This window comes from Phaenicophaeus curvirostris, chromosome 16, assembly GCF_032191515.1.
Source record: "Phaenicophaeus curvirostris isolate KB17595 chromosome 16, BPBGC_Pcur_1.0, whole genome shotgun sequence".
NCBI classification, from domain to species: Eukaryota; Metazoa; Chordata; class Aves; order Cuculiformes; family Cuculidae; genus Phaenicophaeus; species Phaenicophaeus curvirostris.
In genome coordinates this window covers 334,959-359,398 of record NC_091407.1, presented here as the reverse complement: position 1 = coordinate 359,398, position 24,440 = coordinate 334,959, and the positions used below count along the sequence as shown (strand labels likewise).

General features: G+C 39.6%; 1 protein-coding gene, 2 long non-coding RNA genes and 1 other non-coding gene across 7 annotated transcripts in view; 2 read left to right on the top strand and 2 right to left on the bottom strand.

The window, feature by feature from the left end:
• Positions 1-13,229, top strand: part of MRTFB (myocardin related transcription factor B) — a 64,669-nt gene extending 51,440 nt beyond the window's left edge. For 2 of the 3 annotated variants that reach the window (XM_069870332.1, XM_069870333.1), the window contains 6 exons: positions 1,286-2,311; positions 3,082-3,237; positions 5,966-6,124; positions 6,423-6,560; positions 6,829-6,889; positions 7,839-13,229. In XM_069870332.1, coding sequence (XP_069726433.1) covers positions 1,286-2,311; positions 3,082-3,237; positions 5,966-6,124; positions 6,423-6,560; positions 6,829-6,889; positions 7,839-8,377 — 2,079 coding nt within the window. In that variant the 3' untranslated portion in view covers positions 8,378-13,229. The remainder of the gene's footprint in view (positions 1-1,285; positions 2,312-3,081; positions 3,238-5,965; positions 6,125-6,422; positions 6,561-6,828; positions 6,890-7,838) is intronic. The other variant, XM_069870334.1, reaches the window with a different exon arrangement.
• Positions 1-17,511, bottom strand: part of LOC138727681 (uncharacterized) — a 58,770-nt gene extending 41,259 nt beyond the window's left edge. For both annotated transcript variants that reach the window (XR_011338597.1, XR_011338596.1), the window contains exon 1: positions 17,389-17,511. This is a non-coding gene — a long non-coding RNA (uncharacterized lncRNA). The remainder of the gene's footprint in view (positions 1-17,388) is intronic.
• Positions 17,512-17,555: 44 nt separating this feature from the next.
• TRNAT-CGU (transfer RNA threonine (anticodon CGU)) lies at positions 17,556-17,627 on the top strand. Its single transcript has one exon. It is a non-coding gene; the product is annotated as a tRNA-Thr (tRNA).
• Positions 17,628-18,424: 797 nt separating this feature from the next.
• Positions 18,425-22,977, bottom strand: LOC138727682 (uncharacterized). The gene is made up of 3 exons (XR_011338598.1): positions 22,758-22,977; positions 18,933-19,021; positions 18,425-18,851 (listed from the first exon to the last, which is right to left on the bottom strand). It is a non-coding gene; the product is annotated as an uncharacterized lncRNA (long non-coding RNA).
• Positions 22,978-24,440: the final 1,463 nt, after the last annotated feature.

The following is a 24,440-nucleotide window of genomic DNA, read 5'->3' as shown; positions in this document are numbered from 1 at the left end:
AATGTATGTTCATCAGTTAAAGTCTAAATTGCTTTTAAAATGCAATTCCAACAATAGTGTTTGATACAGGCTTTTCAAACTTTAAGTCATTAACTACTGACTTCTAAAGATATTAAAATTAATATCTGAATTTGTTCTTTGCAGTGACTAAATGCGGTTCCCTTACCCATTTCTGCATAATGAATTGGTATTCCTGCTAATGTGGTAACAGCAATATAAGCCATACTTGCAGACTTGCTGGTGGTGGTTTTAACACTGAATCACCTAAATCAGTTCTGATTAAGAATTCAGAAATGCATTGCTGAAACGCAGAAAAATTGGAATGCACTCTGAAGCAAGTGTAGAGGATACCAAATTGGGGGAAACAGCTGATAATCATTGTTACGTAGGCAGTTATTTTGCATGAAATTGCTGTGCTTCTTACTGATGTTATGCAAATGAATGGCTGTTACTTTTAATCGTTTACAAAACATGAAGACCTAAAATTTAAAATTATAGGCTGGCAAAGCACTGAAATCTTAGTTAAGTCACTACCTTTTATTCTTTTAGAGCTGGTACTAACTTATATGTAGCCCAAATGCACTAGAGTTAGATGCAGTCAGTGTATGTATATCATAAACAGAAGCCATTCATAATTGATGTTTTGAAGTACAGAATTCATGTACAGTCAACATATTTGTACTTCACTTTGTCTGTAAGCCTATCAGAAAATTGATAACATTTTTCTATGAGAAATAAGATTAATTTTCACTAATTATACTTTTTATGTGAAAGAAACCCAGATGGCATGTAGCTGTAACTGTTCAGTTGCTCATTAGAGAAAGCCTTTTGTGTTTGATGGGTCTACTGAATCATCCAACTGACCTGATAAAACTTCTCAGAACTAGAACTATCTGTCTTGATTGTGCAACAAAGGGGCTCAGCATACTAGCATTCCGTGTCGCACTGCTGCCATCGTGGGCTGGTTTGCTTCAGAAGTTTTTAGTCCAGAACTGGAGCTGTACGTTCATTTTCCCATTTTGAATATTTATGAAAAATTAGCATAACGCTGCTACTATTCATTGTACAAGAACTGAGTGGTACTGAGCCTTGAGCCACTGAAACAGTAAAGGTAAGAAGCAGGTCATGGAAATGCTCTCACAGATCACACTCACTGTGAGAACCCAGAGACATAATAACTAATGAATATGCTGAAAAATAATTTTTCTTATTAAGATGTAGTAAGCCAGAACACATATAAGTAATTTATTTTTTTTTTTTACTATTGTGCTTTATTTTATTTCAGGTAGCGGAGCTTAAAATGGAGTTGAAATTGAGGGGATTACCAGTGTCTGGTACAAAAACAGACCTTATTGAGCGTCTGAAACCCTATCAAGATCTCAATAACAATGGGGTTGCTGCTAGTAGTGCTGTTACAGTAACCACTTCTGCAGGGGCCACAGGTAACACTGGGGAAGTGACTGTAGCATTTCCTGTTTCAACACTAAGTAAACCAGCAGCTAATACAATATCCAGCTTTCCTCCAGAAAAAACATCTACTGGACCTGGCTGCAAAGTAGTAAATACTGAAAACATTAGCTCTCCTTTGCCTGTGTCTCCCTCTCCTTCAGAACAATCCAGCCTAAGCACAGACGAGACAAGTATGGGAGATACTTTCACAGAAATCATGACCATGATGTCACCATCCCAGTTCTTAAGTACTTCACCACTAAGAGCAAATATGAGTGATGATAATCAGAATCGAAGTAGTGGAAGCATCTCAACCATGGAGTTTGATGTAGCAGAAAAGGACCGCAAGCTTCAAGAAAAAGAAAAGCAGATTGAAGAGCTCAAAAGGAAACTGGAACAAGAGCAAAAACTTGTGGAAGTACTGAAAATGCAACTTGAGGTCGAAAAACGGGGACAACAGCAACAGGCTCAGGCCTCCGGTAACTCAGCCGCTTTGGAACAGAAACAATTGAATGCTGCTATCAAAGATGAAAATGCTCTTATTGACTGCTCTAGTACCAGTCCATCTGTACCTGTAGCCAGTCATTCTTTAGGACAGTCGGTGTATACTAGCAGTCAGAATCCCGTTGCCAAAAAGGCAGTTATTATCAAGCAGGAGATACCTGTGGCCAAAGTTGAAGCTCAGAATGCCATTTCTCAATTTTATGTTAATCCACAGAGGCAGCCACAAACTGCAGTTGTTGCTCAACCTCCAGCTTTATTAACTACCCAAGGAACTGCACAGCTGCTCCTTCCGCTGTCTATCCAGGGACCGAATTCTACCACTGCAGTGCAGCTACCAGTTGGAAATATAAAGTTGCAGGTAAGGGTGGTTTTATTTTTCATCATGTAAATTGTATGGCACTATTTGCATAATTTAGTATAAATAGGTAAATGTGCTGCTTGTAACATTACCTTAAAAATCAGGCTTATATGAAATCCCCTGCCCCATGGTTATTGTGCGAGCAAGGTATTCTTTCAGCTCCAGTGTGTACTTAGTGGTTGTAGGCCTATGCTTTGGTGCTAGCCTGTGTGTCATCATGTTTAGCAATACCTATGAGGGTTGTAAAGTTCTGATGGGGATGGGCCCCATAGTCTGCGAGCTATTCCTGGAAGCTACATGCCTACAAAGGTCTTTGTCTATATCACTCTAAAATCCTAACTACCAGCCAAAATTGTCTTTCCTGAGGTTGGACATGCTTCTTGCCTTTCAGTGGCCATTGAAAACCACTATGATACTCTTAAAACCAACCTTTTTCTTGCATCATCAGTTTTGTCTTTCTGGGTACCCAAACCCAGTTCTGATAGTCCTTTCTTCCTGGTTATGCTCTCTCTCATCATTTTCTCTGCTCTCTACTGGACCCTCTCCAGTTTATCTTTCTTAAACTCTGTTGGCAAAATAACCACCACCTTTTAGCTGGGAATTCATCAGTAACCAATAGAGTAAAAATTCTGTTTCCTATACACAGTTCATGCTCACTCATCCCAGAATACATGCTATTGCTATGCTGAATAATCTATACAATCAAATTGTACATGATGCAATTTACTGTCAGACACGAATAACGCAAATATTTTATCTTCATCCTTTAGGCTCAATCACAGGCTGGAATACAGACCCCATCACAAATACCTGCTCCTATTTCTTCCTCTGGCCTTGTCCAGACAGCACCTCAGATGCATACTCCACAATCAAAACAAAATACCATCACGCAGCATGCACTTGGTCAGACCCAACAAATCAGAAAGGTTTGTGGATAGCAGTAAGCATTACGATAAGTACGTGTGTAATCTAATTCTAGGTAGCGCTTTTAGATTTTTTTTGTGTGTCATCTGCATTTTATATAAATGATCAGTCACTTAACATCTCTGTGCGATGTTTTTCTGTGATACAGTGAGCTTCTAACTCCTTCTCTTTCCAAAATTTTGGCCCATGCAAAACTTCATGTATTTATTTGCAACTGAAAAATAAGGCTGAAGACTTTTCTCCTAGAGGCATGCTTTTGGCACCACTCTTACTATGTTCTTCCTCATGCTTGGCACAAGTGGCATACAAAGCATTCAAGGCAGTTTCTCTTATTTGCTGCTGGCTGAAACTGGAGGATTCTTGTAGACAGTTCCCCATGACCTGTGGTTTCAGAGATTTGTTGTTTTATAGGAGTTATACTTCTAGTTTTCCTACTTTCCCTTTTGATTTCATGCTCAATGAAAGTAATGGACTCTGATACTGATGACAGCAATTCCAGTGAGTCAAAAATCCCACCATACCTATCTCTTCCTGAGGAACGACGGAATGATTCAGAGAGAGATGCTTCTCGTCCTCTCTAGCTGAAACAATCAGCTCACATCTCCCATTCCAGAACAGATGCTCATCAGCACTGGATGCACAGCTATGACTGTCAATCCAGTCGCATTCATGTGGGAACTGGTATCAACGCATTAGCACCAGTCATCACAAAAGAAAAGGCTTTCTCCTCCTTTGAAACTCTTCCGGGCTGACCTCTATTATTACTCAGATTGGGTTTGCACATTTATTGCTTCCTTATCACTGCTTTTGACTCTAAGGCTCCTATCACTTAAGAGAACAATGGTTTTCAGCCTGCCCCAAGGGAAGAATAAGTCAGCAACAGCTGAAATTTTAAAGGGTAATTTTTACAGTAGGTTATATAACAGATTAAAAATATCTCAGCCTTCAAAGTTTATAATTCAGTTTACTAAAATGCATCATAAAATCTGTGTTCTGTTGTGATTCAGGGCTTCTACTTGTGCAATGTCCGCCAGTCTGCTTCTGCTAAGGCTCTTGTTCCAAATAAGAATTTATCTTAGAAGATGTACGATTATGCACTGCCATTCTCTAGACACCTGGGTAATAAAGGGGAACGCAACCAAACGAGCATCATCTCTCTTCGGACTGCTTGTTCAACCTGTTTCATTTCATGGACACTGAGGTTCCCGCAAATAAGTCAAAACTGACATATATATCCAAAAAGCAGACTAGTGGTTTGCTTCCTTTGCTGTCTAAAAGTTCCTTAAAATGATTGCAGGAGATAACCAAGGATTGTACCCTCTGGTCTCTCCCCCTGTTCGGATCAGTTGTCATGGAGACTGCATAGTTCCCTGTGGACTTTAGTCTGCATCTCACTATCCTGGAGCTGAACAACCTGTTATGCTAGCTGGTTTTCTCACACATCTACTGCCAGCTTTTACGCAGGAAACTAAACAGCACAACTACACTGATTTTTACATCCGAATGTAAAATACTGATATGATATGATATGATAGATCAGGACAGTCTTCATGCATTCAGCAGTAGATCTACCTGTCTGCTGTTCACATTTCATTAAGCTTAGATATTTCATCAGGCAGACTGAGCTAATGAACTGAGAGAGTAATGCTACTTAAAACACTTTTTAGAGAAGCTACTCTGAACCAGTTTCATCCATCTAGACTTTCTCAGATACCTCGGATTTTTATGCAGACCAGCTAATTATTCCATTTATATTCTCTTACACACTTGAGGTGTCTCTTCACATTTTAGCTACCACTTGGCCCTTGTTCTTCAGTTCATTCAGTAATAAGGAGACATCTCCATGTCCATTCAGCTTAGTGGTAGACAGCTGGAAAGTACAACAGTTTTCACACAGATGATCCAGGTGGTTAACAAAAACTTTACTGAGCCCTCTTATAACAGAGTTAATTTGGTATTCAGACTGTACTCCACAAAACTTATCCTAGCTTTATTGCCATCCTTGGTCTAAGATTTGTCACACCTTTGTCATAAGGATATCTGGGAGTGATACTGAATTTAAAAGGACATCCATAGCTCCTCTTCCTCTCCCATTATGTGGACTATTCCTGTCCTGTTATGTGGACTATTAGTTGAAGAAATAAGAAGTTTTTATACCACTAACCAAATTTACAGTTTACACCCAGGTTCATCAATTATATCTTTTGCTTCTCCTTCACTGCTCATCAATATCTGTAGTTAAAAGAATCTGGCACAAACCAATCCATTCTATTGCAAAACAGGCAGCATAGGACAGGTGTGGATACATCTATATGAGCTTGCATCAGGCCAGGTATAAATTCATTTTATGGACTGTCCACTAGGTGGGGGGATCTTGCACATTGTACTAAACTGTTCCGTATTCTTCTGGATGTATTTCAGAAAAATTATATCACACTTTCCCATGCTCCCTGTAAAATTGTGGGAAAATATTTTTAGTTATCAGTGATGAATGAAAGTTACCACAGCAGAAAGTTTCTTTCAAAGTGTAATTGTTCTAGATTTACAAATTATTCCACTGGAGGGAAAAATCAATCCCAATAACATTCCCCTAAGAGAGAATTTAAGCAAGCATGGCTGTTTTTAAAAAAAAGTCTTAATCTTTTATTAATGGCATTTACTCAATGTTACTATTTTAAAGGAAAAAAACAAACCACCACAAACTAAGACTGATACAGTAATCCTTTACAGGTTTTTCCACCTACGACATCAAATGCAGTATTTTCCTATCAGACTGCACCAGTTACAACACCTTCACAGACTCTTACTAATAAAACGTCAAACTCTAACATTCACACGGGTGCCAGTCTGGTTCCCTTGGTGCAGAACGGACCTGCTACTCCTCATAAGGTAAGATTAGCCCAACAATGTTCCATATAGTTCATTTTTACGTTATTATTCTTAAATAACATGTGACTGTGTACATAATGCAGTTCACTCAAGGAGGAAGAATGTTTTGTAGAGTTTGATAATGCATATAGGGATGTATGTGTGAGAAAGAAACTATTACTTTATCCCTCTGATTACCTATGCTATTGTTATTTGTAAATATGTAGATTGGTACAATGAAATAGGATACTTTTGAACTTGATACATCTTGAATTCACTAGAATGTATCGTCCAGTCATTATTTTGTTATTTCATACAGACTGGCTCTCCATCACAAGCACAGACTTACACTGTACAACAATCTCTCTTCAACAACGCAGTATCCAAGACAAAAGATCCTCCTCGTTATGAAGAGGCCATAAAACAGACCCGCAATATTCAGACATCGCATCGTGAGGTAGTTATTTTCTCTTATTTGGTCTTAAAACCATCATTTTTTCCTTAGAGTTATCAAAGCCAGATTTTTTCCCCTATTTCCTTATACTGAGACTGGGCACAGGGATTCCAAGTGTTCTCTCCAAGATATTTCTGGTTTCTAGATTGACAGTTTTGTTTTAGTCTTAATCATAGGTTTGTACTTATGTACTATTGAGAGATGCTAGAATCAATCAGGTTAGGCAAAAGTACTGCATGAAAAAGAATAACACTTTTCTCATGCACTACAGATTTCCAGAGCGCACAGTCAGCAGATGGATGATCTTTTTGATATACTCATCAAGAGTGGAGGTAAGCTAATTAACATCTGTGTGATACGGTGATGTAAAACCTGATAATAAAAACTCAGTGCTATAATCAAAGGAAAGAATTCTTCCGGGAGAGAAGGTAGAAGGTGTCCAGCCTTGATGAAACTAGTATTTCTGAAAGTATGCAATTAAAGAAAACATTGATCAAAACACGTACAGTCAACCTGTTGTAGAACTTCTCTATTGCGAATTAGCCCAGGCAGACCCTTGCAGTAATCCACACAGCATTCAAATAATTAAAATAACACCGTAGGTTAGCACAGAAGTATTTCACCAAAACTGGAAAAGTCGAGCAAATTATACCAAAGAGAGAATTAGGTAAGAGTGAAAGCACGTTGATACTAAAATTTCATTATGTATAGCCCTGTATTATCAACTTTAAATATCAAAGATATTTAAAGGAAAAAGTACGTGTGAACTACATAGAGACATTAATTAATAACAACTTTCTGTGTCTAAAATAGGTGAGCTATCAGAAAGGAACTGAAATAACTAAAGCAATATGCAAAGGAGCTTTGCAGTAAAAGGCAGCTTTCAAATACAATGAGTCTTTGTAGACTAAGAAGCCATTACAATAGTGGGAAATGTTCTGATGCAAAGCAATTCAAGCAACTTAATGTTTTATACTGTTGTCATATAAGGATCTTGACAGTAGTCAACATCAGGACATAAGTACTTCTACTTGGCTGAAGTTTTACTTGAAGTGCTTAAAGTGGAATTCTGGAATTTGTTTTAAAATACTTCTTTGTTCCAAGAGTACCTGACATGTCTGGTGTACGTAGTGTTCATGTTGTCAGAACAGCAAAATTATTCTTACTCCATTGAGTTCACATGTGGATGCAAATGGGCAAAAAAGAGGTGGATGTTGTAAGCCTGAGGATACATTTCTTTATCTTTTTTGAATTCAGTTGTGGGCTAATTTTTTATTACAGAGATTTCCCTTCCAATAAAGGAAGAACCATCTCCCATTTCCAAAATGAGACCAGTAACAGCCAACATCACGACAATGCCAGTGAATACAGCAATATCCCGCCCACCACCACAAATCCAGATGGCTCCCCCTCCTGTGTCCTTAGAACCAACAACCAGCTTGTCTATAAGTTTGGAAAACCAACTTGAAGCCCTCTTGGATGGAACTTTACCATCAGGTAATGAAATTCCTCAACTGACAAGTAGTAATGATGACAGAGTGTCATTTTCTTTAATTGAAGACCTCCAGAATGATCTGCTTAATCACTCCAGCATTTTGGATCACTCTCATTCACCCATGGAAACATCCGACCCACAGTTTACCACTAATAATTCTTGTCTGTCTCTTGACCTTCCCGATACAAATTTGGACAGTATGGAATGGCTAGACATTACAATGCCCAGCTCCTCCTCTGGACTCACTCCTCTCAGTTCTACTGCACCCAGCGTGTTTTCTACTGACTTTCTAGATCCGCAAGATCTACAGTTGCACTGGGATTAAGTACAGCCAATGAGAACATGACCTGCAAGTCTGTTTACAGCAGAGGTCCATTATTGTACCATTCTGATTGCAGTTGAGATAAATTAAGACAGTAGTGTTTGGAAGAACAAATGCTAATTGATGCTAATTCCTTATTGATTTTCAAGTTTACAACAGTGAATTACTTTATGCTTCTATCAGTAATGCACATCAGGGCCCTCTGAAAGCTGTATTTCACAAGTCAAGAAAAGATGATTGTACTTGCTGATTAACAAGTACCCCAAGGTAAATGCATCACAAATATTTAGGAAAGAAGTTATGTCCTTTGATTTTGTAATGCTTAAACGAGCAACACGACATGGCTAAACTTAGAGAAGAAGAAGCGAGATTTCAACTGTTGATATTGACACAGTGAACAAATGTTTGAGGGAGGTTGAGGTATCACTGCACTACATTGTTCCTGTGGATAGCCTGAGCCAGGTTCAAAATTAATTGAGAGAGCAAAGGCAAGTAGAAGCACTGGCTGGTTCAGTGAAATTTCATATATCTAGTCTCTTTTCAAGTTGTTTTTTTATATTTTGGTTTTGTGGTTTTTAAAACTCTTCCCCCATTCTTTAACCACGAGGGAAGAATTTAACTGCATCCAAAGGGACATTAAGTGTAACTGCAAGAAGTCCACTGAGCTATGCCAGGTAATATTGAGTACACTGAATTTTGTATAGCAATGCTCTGGATTTATTAGCTAGGTTTTAATGTGTATATCGGACAGTTATTTGTATACTCTTTTAACTTTGTACAGCTTATTTTTGTGAACAGAGGGGAACAGTGGTCTTCAAACAAGAGATTACTATAATGGAAACAATATCCTAATTTACTTTGTGTTTGAGGGTATTTGTTAGATCATTGAATCCAATATCTCAGCATATTAAAACAAGTTGAGGAAGTAGAAAAATTCAATTAATGCTGTTGTGCACTATGATCCTGCAAGCATCTATGCAAGAATAGCCCAAATGCCCTCAAAGATGTTTGTAGGATCACACCAAGTTGCAGGGGACAGAACTGTCAGGACACTATTATTTCTTCTTGAACTCTATCTACTGAACAGCTTTGTCTACCAGTACATAACATCAGGGAAGCTAACCAGAGAAGCCGCTCAGTGAGAATCCTGAATAGCAGTATCAAGATGTACTGTTTTGTGATAAAAAGGCATATTTCATACCTAGAACAGAGAATAGCAAAATTAAGCTCTTACCCCACAGCACATGAAAAGATTATGTTTTAAAAGGCCTTAGCCGTTTTTTTCAGAGTCTATTATGAAAGCAAGTGGAAAAAAAAATGCAAATAGAAGTAAAATATGGTTGTCTCTCGGGTAATAACTGTTAAATGTTGCCATAGATGATGTAGGCTGATAATCAAATCAAACATAAAATTGGAATTATTTCCTGTTTCCTGAACAACAAAACATGGTATGTTTTCTAGCCTGAAACCCCATCTCATTGCACAATTCCTTCCTCACCACCAACCTTCAAAAATAAAGTTTTGCAGCAACTAATGAAACAATGCGCTGAAGCTTTTGCTTGTTAATAATTATCAAAGAGTATCAAAAATATAAGGAAAACAAAGTATCTGTTATCTATTTAACAACCTATATCTCATTTTTAGAAGACCCAAAAAAAAACCCCAAAACAACGCAATCATGTTAACATCAAACAAAACACTTCTATCAGAAGATATTGTGAAATTAAGTGCAAATTTATGTCTCCAGATATACAATGCTGTCTGGTTTGCTAATATTACGTAATGCCATTGGCTTCAGGTAAAATAGTGGATGATATCATTGATTCATGGTTTAAATGGCATCGTATGTTTGCATCATATCAGTTACCAGCACTTTAAATCATATATCTTCAGTAGATTTACAGGCCAGGATTTACTTGAATCTGAAACTAAGTACAGAGAAACAATCTATGAAGATTTTCACAACAACAGATGAAGTTGAAAGACATATTTCCTTATTCCTTCTTGCTGTGCCTACAATACTTGAGTACAATATCACACACGGACTGTCTGCCTCAAATGTTGATGGTATAGGACTCTACAATAACTTTGAACAAATACATTCAACTTTTTGCATTCCTTTCCATCATATTATCTTGGGAGCTAGTACTCTGAGATACTAAGTGCCCTCAGCTGTTACGGGAATAAGAATTAAGGACTCTTGGTCTGATAGGAACAAATTTGAATGAAATTTAATACTCTGCAGTACTGTCAATTTATTATGTGTGATACGCAAGACTTCATACCACATACGTGTGGTTAGAGTTACCCCTTTTTGACCCTGCCTTCTGATTAAATAAGAGGCAAGTAAATTAATTTTTACAGGACAAATTAACATAGAGTAACTGTGCTGTCATTTTTTGATGTGCATGTAAATAGAGCTTAAAACTGGCAAAATCATCTAGCTACAAAACTATCTGTATTGGCAGTGTAGAATGTTAGCTAATCCATAGGAATCTTATGTGCAGAAATAAACCCAAACAGTTGAGCTGTGCTGTTATCAGTAGAGTATAGCTTTCTACTCTGAAAGTCTATTTGCAGAAAAAAAAAAAAAAGGGATCATTTTTAGTTTTTAAAGTACAAATATTCTAGTGTAGGGAATGTGTGATTACATTTTTGTACATTTCAGAATTATGTGTATTAAACCCTATATATAATGGTTTGCTTTAGACTTTGTTCTGAAATGTGATATATTTGCCATAGTTATATAGGCCTGTTACGGCAGAAATAGGTTTTGCTTGGACTTCTGTGTGTGCATGTTTTACATGGCAATTTTTGTAACACAAATACAGTGCATCTTAGAAATTTAATCGTAGCTGTGCAGCTTGACTGTACAGAACTGAATATTTCTCATTAAGAGAACAGCTGCAAAGGAATGCACTGGCACTAAATTTGCCATTCATGGCTGCAATATACTAACAGAACACATCTTGTCAAATGTGTTGTTGGTAGATCCTTTGAAGCAATTAAGAATACCATTTTATCAGCGTAAAAATCAAAAGTTGGTGTTTACACTTGTAGACATGGAAGGAGCTCAGACATATGTTTTGTAAGGCTGAAGTTAATGAAGACCAAGTCACAACTTGAGTTTGACTACGTTTAATCCTGCATTTAACACAGAAATGGCATTTGTTACGCACTTCTAGTGCCATTCAGCATTAGTTAAGGCAGGTAAGTTTACAGGGAAAAATTTTGATTCACTTCATAAATAGTTAAGAAACCATTGTCATAAATTTAGCAGTTCTCTTAGAGAATAAAATTAAATTGTGGTAGCTGATCTCTACAGAAATTCAGAGTCTAATCCAGCAATGTGGGCTTGCAGAATCAGACCTTTATAAAGCTGAGGTCGCAACTTTTAGAAATAGTCACTACTTAATACTGACATTTCTTTCCAAGGTATTTCAGTATTCACCAACAGGAGTTACATTCAAGGAAGCAGCTGATTAAAATGGAAGTTTTGATAATAAACTTTTATGTTTATTTATGTTAATCTCAAACATTCAGATGCCTGAAAAATATAGTAGACATCGTAATTGGAACCCAAGCACAAGCTGCTGAACTGTTTTCAAGGCAGAGGAAATGCAGTCACAGAATACATTTAACTGGAAGGGCATTATGTAATCAAAACACAGGAAAGCTCACTGATGTAAACAGTTGTTATTTGGATGGCATCTTCAGTGTATTATAAACGTAAAGTAAATTCTATTAAAACTGGAAAAAAAAAATTCTTCCACTTATCTCTAGTATCGCCTTTTGATGACTTCTACACCAAACTGCAGATGGCTTTTCACGTAAGATACAGAGTGGAGTTGCATATAGTATATACTTGGCCAATAAAGAGCCCCCATTAAAGCCTGAAGTAATCTCAAATTCCTTTTATACCAGTCTGCTACAAATAGCTATAAAGTGCAAAAAAGAGACACCACATCATTCTGTAGTGTCCAATACTGAATAAAAACACTTTTAAAGTTAAAAGTGCATAAATGTATTTGTAGAAATCTAGCCAAAAAAAAAGCCATTCCAGCTATGAGAGCAAATTCTCAATCAAAAGCAGGGAATGGTTAATAACTATATAATCACGCTATTTTTATAAAAAATACACCTCAGATATTCAAAAGACAGCCTAAAATAAATTACAATAATATAAACATTTAAATAAGAACCAAAGCATTGCCATTTATATTGCCAAAGGAGGCACTTTGTATTTTGAAGCATAGGAAAATAAATCCCCCAAAGTATTATCCATACTTTTTTAAAATTAAGGATGTAGATATTTTCAAAGATGTTTTTGATGTTTAACAGTACAGAATTGTTTTTGTTGTTTGAGAAATTTGTATTAAGTAATAGCACAGGCTTTTTTCCAGGTAGGATTTTTCTTCACAGTACTGCTTGCAGCAGAAATAACGCTAACCCTGGGAGGTGTTTCTCTTCTTAATTTCATAGTCACAATTATGTCTTAGCATCTCATTTTGTGAAAAGAAGAAGACAGACACCTGTGTCTAGGGCCCTCTTCATTTAAGCACTACTTTACTAAACGCAAATTATGGCAATCAGGGCGTCGGTTTATGTATTGCCTTTCTATAAGAAACCATGATGCCTTTGTATTTGCTGTTTGCACCCCTAAGATCGATTCCATATGTTTGAATGCCATATGTTTTGCACATTGTACTGTATATATGTAACGCATACTGTATTTTTATATGTGTACTACATTTATCAAATATTTTGTACATAGTGGCAATATTGTAGCTACTGAGGAAATGTTTGATATTTCAGCATTTTTGCTAAGTGTCTCAAATAAAAAAGGAAAACTGTGTTCATTTGTCCATGCTTACTACTTAAAATACCATTCCTAATAATTAACAAAAATTCAGAAACATTTGGCCTATGCCCGAAGTACCTTTCTCAAGAAAAGGAATAAGAATGAAATCTGCAGTAAGACAGACTCCAGAAGAATGATAGTTTGTCTTCAAAATCAGAGCCAGAATCTGTAAGAACAGAGATTCCCTCTACTCTCAAAGTTTGAGTTTGTACTTTTTTTTAAGCAATACTATTATATTAATTCCTTTTCTGTTTTCTGTTCTTTTCTCAAGAAAAGGCAGGGTAAGAACACAGACTTTTCAAAACTCTTGTCGTTTAAGAAAAAATAAAATTCCAATGTATGCACAAGTATAACTGTCTTATGTAACACACAGGTAAAATATACATCTTAAATATATTTTAAATGAAGCAGCTTCATAAAAACTAAGACTTGTAATCAATGACTTTTTAAAATGGCTCATAAGCCATACAGCCCTTATTTTGTAATTTGTCACTGTATTCTTGTGATGTGCAGCTGGTGGGGTTCACTCCCACACACCTCATCTACTAAGCAGTTCATTGAAAAATGACTGTTCTTTGGCTCAGCCCAATTTTAAAAAATTAAGCTTCCAAGCATCTAAGAATACCTATCCTGCCATAATGTTTTTAAGAAGGGATGAACAGTTCGGAAGGGAGTGCTTTTCCTAGGCTACCCACAGAGTAACCATGTGTTAACCGTACAAGCCTAAGAAGCTCTGACAGTGTCCTAACAACTGCAGAGATAAGCAATTTTGGACATTCCCTGTTGTTTTTCACAAGAGCACAACATCTTATTTTTAAATCCTTCTGAAGTCAAGCACAGGAGATAACGTTAAGGTTACATAACGAATGCATTGAACAAAGAAATCACTGAACAAGCACTAGTTTAAACTCATTACAAGCAGAAGAAAAACTGATCAAAACTCAAGACGCTGTGGTAAGATTTGGGGGAAAATAGTACGAGTCTACTATGTATTTTTGTCAACCAGTGAGAGTCAGATCTCTAAGGATAATCCCTCGGATTAATCCACACAATTTGCTGGTGGAGAGGGGAACAAGCTGCAACACTGAAATTGTGTATAAAATCAGAAGCAAGGGACACAGGGGCTCTGCTATCATTCTGACACATACCAAGGGTGAAAAAGGAACAAGTTAAAAAATAGAGTTTCCTCCTCACTCCAAGTGAGATTTTCTTTTTTTTTTCAGGGAGGGAGAAAGGGCAACTCAAAACACAGAATAAACGAGGCACTTCAGAGAGGTGTGTGTTCCTATTGTGAACCTCAAGCGTATCGCTGCCCTGGAGCAGACTGGTGGAATAGTTCCACTGAGCTGCCCAGACCTGACCACATAGACACATCTCTCAGAAAGCTCTTCCTGTGCGATGAGGGAAGCTTCTGAATATTCCCCAGACAGTTTAACCTCATTTGTGAGTCAAATACAACATTTTGTTCACTTATGCAAATTAACATTTAAGGCTTCTCAGAGTGAAGTCAAAAACTATTAACATATTGTTGCAGCTTACTGGGTGTATTTCACCTCACAATACAGGCTTCTGCTCCTAACTGAGTTATGTTGTCACAGATAGAGAAATAATCCCGGAGAAAGTTTATACAGCCATTCTCAACAGCTATAAAATACTGTGATTCTTTTTTATACTTTACAGTACTACTCTTGCATTTAACTTGAAAGGAAATAGTATTTGTATCATGTTTTTCTGAATAGGAGCTACCTGTAACTCTCCAACTATAAAAAACAATTTGTTAAATAATGCAAGTAAGTGCAAAGAATAAGAGTATTCTGTGAGAAATTTAGGGATATTTCATAACTGTAATAAGGCATGGAAAGGAATGGAAAATTACTTCTGATGTAGACAAGATTGCACTCATTTTAATTCGTGACTTTTCTGAATTCTTCCAAGGTTTTCAAGATGTGCTGGACTGTGAGATTTTGTATTTGCACTTTGTATTCTGCTGTTTGTATTCTAGAACACCTCTATGCATTTTTTCAGGAGAATGAGCTATGACTTGTTCAATATGCACAAGTTTCTTCACATGATGAAGCTGCTTCTTCTAAATATTTACTGTCATACTTGTTCATGTGGAGGCAGTCCCCATACTAGATCACCCAACTAGATCACCATCTTCCTTAATAGAATCTGTTGTGTGCTGATGACATCAGAAATTCTCCAAATATTACAAAACCCATCAAGTAGTAAATAGTACCCATAAACCTGAACAAGTTAAAAACTTACTATTATGCCCTGTAAATTTCATAAAGTACCTTTTCTCTGTGAACTTCAACTATTTTAAATGTTTGTAGGCCAAGTGGGCCATAAACTTACCTTCAGATATCACATACACCAAAGAAGTATTGCAGAACAAGTATAAACACTTTTTGACTGTGTGTTTGTGCATCACAGAATTCATAGTTAGGATATTTCAGAGATAAAGCACTTCTTTTGGTGGCAGCTGGCAATTTGGGGGTTTGATTGTTTTACAAAGATCAAGAAATATAAACACATAACCTTCCTTACCCTCCAGACTGTGTTCATATTAGTATTATGATGGAAACACCAAGACAAGAAGGACTTAACAAAGCGTGAGATTATTCTGAATGATTTCCACAAGCTAAACTCTAGTTTTCAATAAAACCCGAACATATTAAACCATGGCCACCATCACATTTGTCTTTACTCTGTATAGTATTAAATGCTACATACTCCTGCCTATTAGCTTATATATCATACAAATATGGCTGAATAGTGCCATAATTCTTAGAATATTTGTACTATCTCAAGTCAGAGATGTTTCTTGGATAGTAAAGAAGTCACATGCCATACCGTAGCCTACAAACCCACCAAGACCTTCCTAGAAAAAGAATCTAAGTAACAAACTAGAAGAGCAACTGAGACACAACAGCTAGGGTCTTTTTTTTCCTTACATGTTTATCCACAAATGTATAGAGTAACTCTAAGAAATGTTCCCCTCCACATAAAAAATTACATGGAGACGAGTGTCCAGTCTTCTCTGCAGAACAAGGACTGCAGGGCTACTCCATGCTTCATCATTCTTGAATCCCTCCAAGACAACTGCTGTTGATTCGAAGTTAAAACAGTATAGAGAAATATTCTTTCATAAAGCTAGGACAAGTCTACACTCAAGTCATTGATAACTGAGGAGCATTCCAGCTACCTCACAGCAAGACTTTCTAAACTCAGTTATACTGTTGCATAAATTCTGCATAAATATGACGCTATCACTTCAAAAGAGTTGGGGAGATTTGTAGAATGGCCTAGTTTTGTATATTAAAACAGACATCAAAGCCCTCTCCTAAAGCAACAACCTCCATCTCATAAGAGTGAGTTTTAGGGACGAAAATAGAACACCTAGTGATTATTTTCTCTTTCCAACAAAATCTCTGGCATCATCTTCCCACCATAGAAGCCTTCTACAGACCTTCCTTTAGGAAATTCATGTTGTGTTTTAGAAAAGATTTTGTGAGAAGAGAACACTACATGTGGAGCATTCAGCATAAAGAATAAGGGCTTTCACATGGAGCTCAAAAAGGGGAATGAGCAGCATAAAAGACACTTTCAAACATAAGTATCCAGACATCAAAAGAAACCACAGACAATTACATGTTTTAAAACTGGATTTACGTTTCTAGTTATGAAAACTATGGTTTTGAGGAATCAGCTTACCACTAAGCAGCGCTTTGTTTAGATAGACAGTAACACTTTTCTCAGATGCACTGAGGAAGTTAGGCTCAAATTGTAGGCAGCTTTTTTAAAACAAAACTGGGTATTTTCTCTTAATCTCAACAGTGGGCCACATTAGGTGGGTTACCCCACGTGTACCCCAGCGCTGTTTATTAAAGGAATACCTGCTTAATAATCAAATTGGCATTGATTATCTAGTTTGGCCTTTCATGGCATCGCCAGCAAGTCTCACAGGGAATCTAAAGATATCGCCACAACGAACAGTGAGAACTGAGGGCTTTGCTCTCTGGTCACTCATCAAGACTGAGACCACGTCTATAAGAAAACGTATTTGAGCGATCTCTTCTGCATTTCACAACACTGAAGTTTACATAGAGGAAAAGTTCCAGGCACTTAGCTGACTTAATTTAACATTTACCTTCGAATCCTGCCAACGTTCGGCAGTCCCCCTCTCCTCGGCGAAGGGAGGTTTTCCTCCCGCCTCTCGCCCCTCTCGCGCGGTTCCTCCCGGCCCCGCGGGGACGCGGCTGGCGAGGCGGGAGAGGCGCCAGCGACACAAGAGCGCCGGGAGGAGCCATTAACGCAGGCGCGGTGGCCAAGTGGTAAGGCGTCGGTCTCGTAAACCGAAGATCACGGGTTCGAACCCCGTCCGTGCCTCGGCGGGTCCGCGCCGACGGGACTCTTCCCGATCATTTTTAGGGGAAGACTGCGGGGACGGTGCCCCGCGCGGCTCCCGGGAGAGCGCCCTGCGACAGCGCCAGGACCGGGGGTCGCTCCCAGCGAACGCCCCGCTGCATTCGTAGAGTCTCCCAGGTTGAAAAAGACCTCGTGGATCATCGAGTCCACCTGCCGCTAACTCATGTCCCTGAGGACCTGTTTACCCGTCTTTTAAACCCCTGCAGGCATGGGGACTCCACCACCTCCCTGGGCAGCCTCTGCCAGCGACCTATGACCCTGTCTGTGAAAATTTTTTTCCTGATGTCCAGTGTGAACCCCCCCTTGCGGACCTTGAGGCCATTGCCCCTTGTCCTGTCACCTGGGAGAAGAGCCCAGCTCCCTCCTCTCTACAACCTCCTTTCAAGCAGTTGTAGAGAGCAATGAGGTCTCCCCTCAGCCTCCTCTTCCCAAGGCTAAACAACCCCAGCTCCCCCAGCAGCTCCTCGTAAGACTTGTTCTCCAACTCCTTCACTACCATTCATGCCAGCCCAGCCCGCACTCCACTCCCGCCCCACGCCTCTCTTCACATCTGCAGCAATGGAAACATATTTCTTCAACCTGCTTTCCTCCAGGCCTAAAGCTGCAGTCAAGAGACTCTCAAACTCAGACTGAAGAAGCAAAAGTAGGAGATGGTTTCAAGTGCACAGGGCAAAGACATGCACCAAACCCATGTCCCACGCATTTGCTACACGTGCCACCACCTGCCACCACCCGGATTCACACCTGTGACCAACAAGTAGAGCCTCTGCGAACTCGGTTTGAAGAGATGTCCTCCACAGGCTGCAGCTACCATGTCCCTCCCCTCCCCCTAATTCATTTAATTATTTATTAATTTAGATCTGCCTTCTGGTTAGTAAAACATGAGATTTCTTCATCTGTAGCACTAATCACTTAGAAGGATTATCTGCAATCTAGTTAGCGTTCACATTACATTTTATATCCTTATAAATAGAAAACCTCCCTGGCATGTTCAAAATGGGCAAGGAAGGGCTGGGCTGGTTACGTTAAGAGAAAATGCATGATGCTCACCCATCGCCAAGCACCAGCCAAGACCGGGCTCCTCACGTACAGCGGGTCCAGCAGGATCACAGGCAGCCAGGGAGTCCAGCTCAGGGACAGCGATGGGACCAAACACCAGCACACACAGTTAAGAGCTGACAGTGCCTAAGACCATCAAAACAATATAAATAACAGTGCTACAAACTGAAGGAAATCTTTATTGATTTATGTTTGATATTTGCTTACTATTTGAAGTTTCACTGCCCTTTGTTTAGTCCACAGAGTCAGTGTTTTCTTCCTGACAAATCTTCCTCTTATATTCTGCACACTGCTGCCTAGAATAAAAATTGTACTATTATTATACGAACAAAAATAGCCACCATTAATTATTTACACTAGATTTTGTAAAATCTTTTAAAATAAAATACGTATATGCTTTTGGTAGGGCAAAATCAACATTCAAGTTGTATTTTGAATTAAAGAAGAGCTGTAACCATTTATTCTACATTTTCTTTGCACAGATTTAGTGTTATGAAGATTATCTGAATGTCTTAATTACAATGTAATTAAAATTTATATTTTTTCACTTAGCTTACTGTCAATATTTACAAGTCTCTAGAACTGTTCCGAAGCAAATTTGCTATAATTTTGATGAAGCAGCAGCAGAGAAGAAATCATAGCGCATATCTTCCACCTCCTTTCTCAATTTGAAATTTCTAGTGTGAAATCTGTGACAATGCTGCCCAATCTCCCCAGAGAGAAGGAAAATATAAATTATTGATTTTGAGCAGTGACAGTTTCAGCACAGAGCACATGCAAAACAACCGCCCCAAATGTTCTGAATTGGTTTCTGTTCTCGCAGATACTTGTACTCATGGATATGAAGGACAGTGAGGAGCAGCCATGTCCCTGAAGCTGCTTTCATAAGAGCATTTTCAAAACTAAACAAAAAAATCAGCCTCAAGGACAAAGCACGTATCTGATAAATACTGCTTGCTGTTACTACAACCACAAGGAGAAACCTGGAGAGGAGCCACCCTGCCTGTGATGAGTAATGCTTTTGTCAATTCTTGCTTGTTTTTCAGAAACATAAGACTAAGCCAGGTATGCGTGAGAGCAACGGCTGCGTTTCACCCACAAAACAAAGGGCTGAGGCCTGTGAGTCTGTTACACGACACACACAGAAATCAGATAATACAGAGCCCGGTTCTCCTCAGTTGGCAGACAAAACTTATATTTTGCTGAATTATTAGCATAATAAAAAATTTGCTAAGGAACTTTTTAAGACATGTCCTATGGTTATTTACTTGAAATTAATTTTGTAATCAGAAAACTACCTCTGAAATCACAGCGTAAGAGAAGCTAGTGCAGAACAGAAACTGCAAACTCCAGTAGCAGTCAAGATGTAGAAATAATTAGCATACCACACAGGTTTATTGCCATGACATACTCATTTACACAACATCAAGCCCCAAATCCCCAAATTTTAAAATCTCTCCTCTAAGTCAGGTTTTCTACACTTCTGATCACGCCTCCAATTATCCTTGCTACGGTCCCCCGGGATCCTCTCCAGTTGCAACTTACTGTTCTTGAAACATGAACCCAAGCGGACACGTTCCTGCTGCTTCCCAACACAGAGCAGAGCGTTTCTGTACATCACAACTCACAGACAGACACCATGAGCGGTACTGGGGGAACCTGCATTACATGCACCCGGCGCAGCCTGTGCTGCCGTAGTTAAGAGCACCACAAGAAGCTGAATAGCTGCCATCACATCACACAACGTGAGCACAAACATCCGAGCTGGCACACACAGCCCTGTCCCCAGACAGGAACTTAGCTAGGAAGATCCTCTCTCGCCACGTGCAGCCCCCATCGGGAGCCAGCCCCGGTGCCAGAGGGCAGCCCCAGCTCCCTGTGTCCCACAGCAGGTTGGGCACAGCAGGGCAGGTGGCCCACAGCAAGCAGTTAAAACAGCAGCTGGTGTCCGATGGGGCCGAATTCCAGGCCAGAATTTGTAGTGTGGTACCAGGTGAAATGAGTCTTTTTCTTAATCCAGCTTCTAGTACCCATCATCAGATCATTTTTTAAAAATTATTTAGAAAACCCTCACACTGTGCACTCTTACTGCTGAAGGCAGGAAATGAAGAAAATTTAATTTAGTTTCATCATTTTTGTTGTTTTAACAGAGTTAATTGAATTTTATGTGTGACAACCAGTATGACCAACAGAGGACAGCACATCCATTTCTTTTAATGATCAAAAGATCCTGAACTTGGAGCTGCCATTCACCTTTTCTCTCAGGAAATGAGTGACAGGCAGAGCAGAGCAGTATGTCCTAAGTAAGCCAGCCAGCTTCAAAAGACCTTTTTGCAATTAACTAGAGCTGTTTTGAATTCCAAATGATTACTTACAATAAATCTACTTCTAACCAGGCATTAGAGCCAATAAAATACTTAGGGTGCACCTCTCAGAAAGCTGGCTCTGTATTTTGAAGCAATCGTTTATTGAGCACTGCAATAACAGTTAAAACACACTTAAGCGTCAAAGCACATTTAGGATTGCCAGGTGAACTCCACTAATTCCCCTTCAAAACCGCAGACAGGTGTCTATAACTATGTTTTGATTAAATATGAGGTTCTACAAAACACTGAAGTAAAGCCAGACCCCAGTGTTTTTATTGCATTTGATTTGGGGGCAGAGAAGACTGCAAATTGTAATGAGATTCAAAGAACGAACCCAAGGATTTCATGTGGCTGTGAGGAATTTCATTACAGAAATTCAATTAACCTGCAAGAGTTGCACACATTGAAATCTATTCTCTTTCTCCAAAAGCTGGCTATTGTGGTTTTTTAGAGCAGCCTTTGCTATTCAAGATAAATGATGCTTTGTTACAAATGCATTGATGTCTTTATATTACTAATAGCATATATAAATAACATCTTCATCCATTACTGGTTTGAGAACATTAATTTCTCTTTCCTATAAAATATATGAAATAGCATTTTTTAAAAAGACATGACTGAAGAAGGACTGAGTGCAAGACACAAGCACAAAGCAAATATACAGATTTAGGAGACGTGAGGAATATTAGAGGCTCATGCCAGTATGCGAGTCTGCTGCAAGTCCCGATTTATGTTTGTCGGTCAGGGCCTGATCCTCTGAATTGCTGAGCAGAATTAATTAACGGCCTAAAATACCATTAAGTCAATGGGGACAGACAACACTCAGCAATTCTCAGTACTGGGCCCTTAAATAAAAGCCAGCCTACAAATCCCCGTTCGTGTGAGTAACAATATTGCACACATCTACAGTAATAACATGAATTATTCACATCAGTGTAGCGTGAAAGATGAAGCCCACAAAGCCTGTTTAAAATAACACACGAACACTAATTAGTGTTCCTGTGATACATGAGAGGGTTGTCATTTGGCCCATTTTTCACTCATACACGTACTCCTGTTATTTGCCGTGTGCACGGGCCTGATACGAGGACATGAGGGAAAGTAAATACAGGAGATAGGCATCTATAAACATTAGTAGAAAATGAGGAAAGGGGTTTACTGATTAGCCTTCTTCCCGTATGAAACTCCTAGATCGTATCGAAGAAATGCAAGTTAAGTGTTTTACCAATCCTCCTTTTTAACCATTATCTGATCAGAGAAGCATGAAAAGCACTTTATTGCTCACTTGATTTTTTTCTTTTTCTCCCGTGCTAGGAGCCCTCTGCAGGAACCGAGGCTGAATTTCACAAATCTTCCCTTTCTGACGTCTCCCGAATTTCTAGGAATGCCCCTTCCCTGTTACTATATTTGGAGGTAGTTTCTAGGAAAAAAAAACCTTTTCGGGGTGGCGGCGTCCCCGCCCCTGCTGCCGGGGCCGCGGGGCTCTGTAGCGCCGGCGGAGCGAGCGCGGGGAGCCGGCTTTGTGGCGACAATGACTGACTCTCCCCTACTTACTCCCTGGCGGCTGCTCTTTGCCACCCCCTGCACTTTTTCCCCACCCCCCCCCCCCCTTTTTTTATAGGAAAAGGATAGTAAGAAAAAACAAACAAACAAACAAGCCCACAACCTTCTGGATTTTTTTCCCTTCCCCTCGCCGTGGCCTCTCGTTTAGCTCGTGGCGTGACCGTGATGAAGAAATGTTTCTGGGCGCCTGGCAGGGTGATCTTTTTATGTAACGAGTCCGGATTTTGCCAAGGGAAGGAGCCGGCCGGGCGCGGCGGGGGCTGCGGTGAGTGGTGCGCTCGGCAGGGGGACCGCGGGCACCTGGGGGCGGCGGGCCGAGCCGAGCCGCGCCGAGCCGAGCCGAGCCGAGCCGAGCCGAGCCGAGCCGCGCCGAGCCGAGCCGAGCCGAGCCGAGCCGCGCCGCGCCGAGCCGAGCCGAGCCGAGCCGCGCCCACCTGCCGCAGGCCTTGGGGAGGCCGCCGGGCGGCAGGTGCGGGGCGCGGAGCCCCCGGACCCCCGAGCGCTGCGGGCGGGCGGCGCCGCTCGGCCGCCGAGTGGTCGGCGGTGTCCGTCCAAGGGTGCTGGCTGCCTGTGTGCGGGGCGGCCGGCACGGCGGCCCTCGGCCCCGGGGGTTGATTATCGGAAGCAGAATAAATGGAACGGTGTCTTTTCGAGCACTGTAATTAGTTTCTTTTAAAGTAACTGACAGCGTTTACCTACCTCGGTCATCCGAGCGTAAACCACAACGCTTTTAAACTCGGACTTTATTTAGAAGTTCTGTTAAAATTATAAACTAAAGATTTAGAAAATACGTTCCTTTTGTCTACGGATCCCTACTTGCCCCTCATCTTTGAAAGAAGTTCTGAAGAAAGTCAAGCCTGAGGGTAGGAAGGTTTAGACGCAGCTGACCGCTTGGAGCCACTGCTAGCGGGAAGAGACCGAACAAGTAAAGTGAAAGTATTTTCTAGTTCTTCTTACAAATAACAAATCTAGAATAATGACAGACATTTCTCGAATGTGTCAGCTTTAGTCGGAAATATAGCAGAAGAGATGAACAAGTAAATTATTCCTCACTTTAAGAAGAAATCTCGATAGAGATTTTGATTGCTGGGTCTAATAAATACCTGCTGCCCAGGGGAGTTGTGTGACAATTTAGATACGCACTTGTAGAGATGCTGCTTACCTACTTAATAAATAAATCGTAAACTGTCAGTAAAAACGAATAGCATCTGTTAGCAGTTCCTGCTGTCCAGAAAGTGAAGGAGTGTGTATTGTGACTTGGCTACAACGTTCTCTTCTATTAGTCTGAAAATTACCCGCAATGTTTCTCGCTGCTGATTTGGCATATCTTACCAAGATACTTGACTTACAAATTGAATCTCAGAAGGTTGTGGTTCCAGAGTCGGGGTTTTGGGGGCGAGATGAGCTTATGTTTTATCCAACTGGCCCACAAAGTCCCGCTTTTGGTGGTCACTTTGTTCTGCAAAAGAAACCAGTACATTAGGGCTCTCACAGTGGACATTAAGCTAAGTAGTAAACTACTGCTGCACTTAGTTAAAGGTTGCCGTACTCTTTAAATAATTAATTCTAACTTTAATGTTGTCTTCAGTGATAAAAAGTGGATAGAAAATACTATAATTCTGGAAGTTAAACAAAAAAAAGTTTTCTAACGGTTGTTGTTGTTTTTTTCTTAAAAAAGACAGTGAAAGCAGAAGAAAAAAATGTGTTTTAAAGAGTGCTCATTCAATATTGGTGAACTGGGAGAAAAGGAAGTAAGTCCCTAGAGAAGAAAGGCAGCTTAAACCTT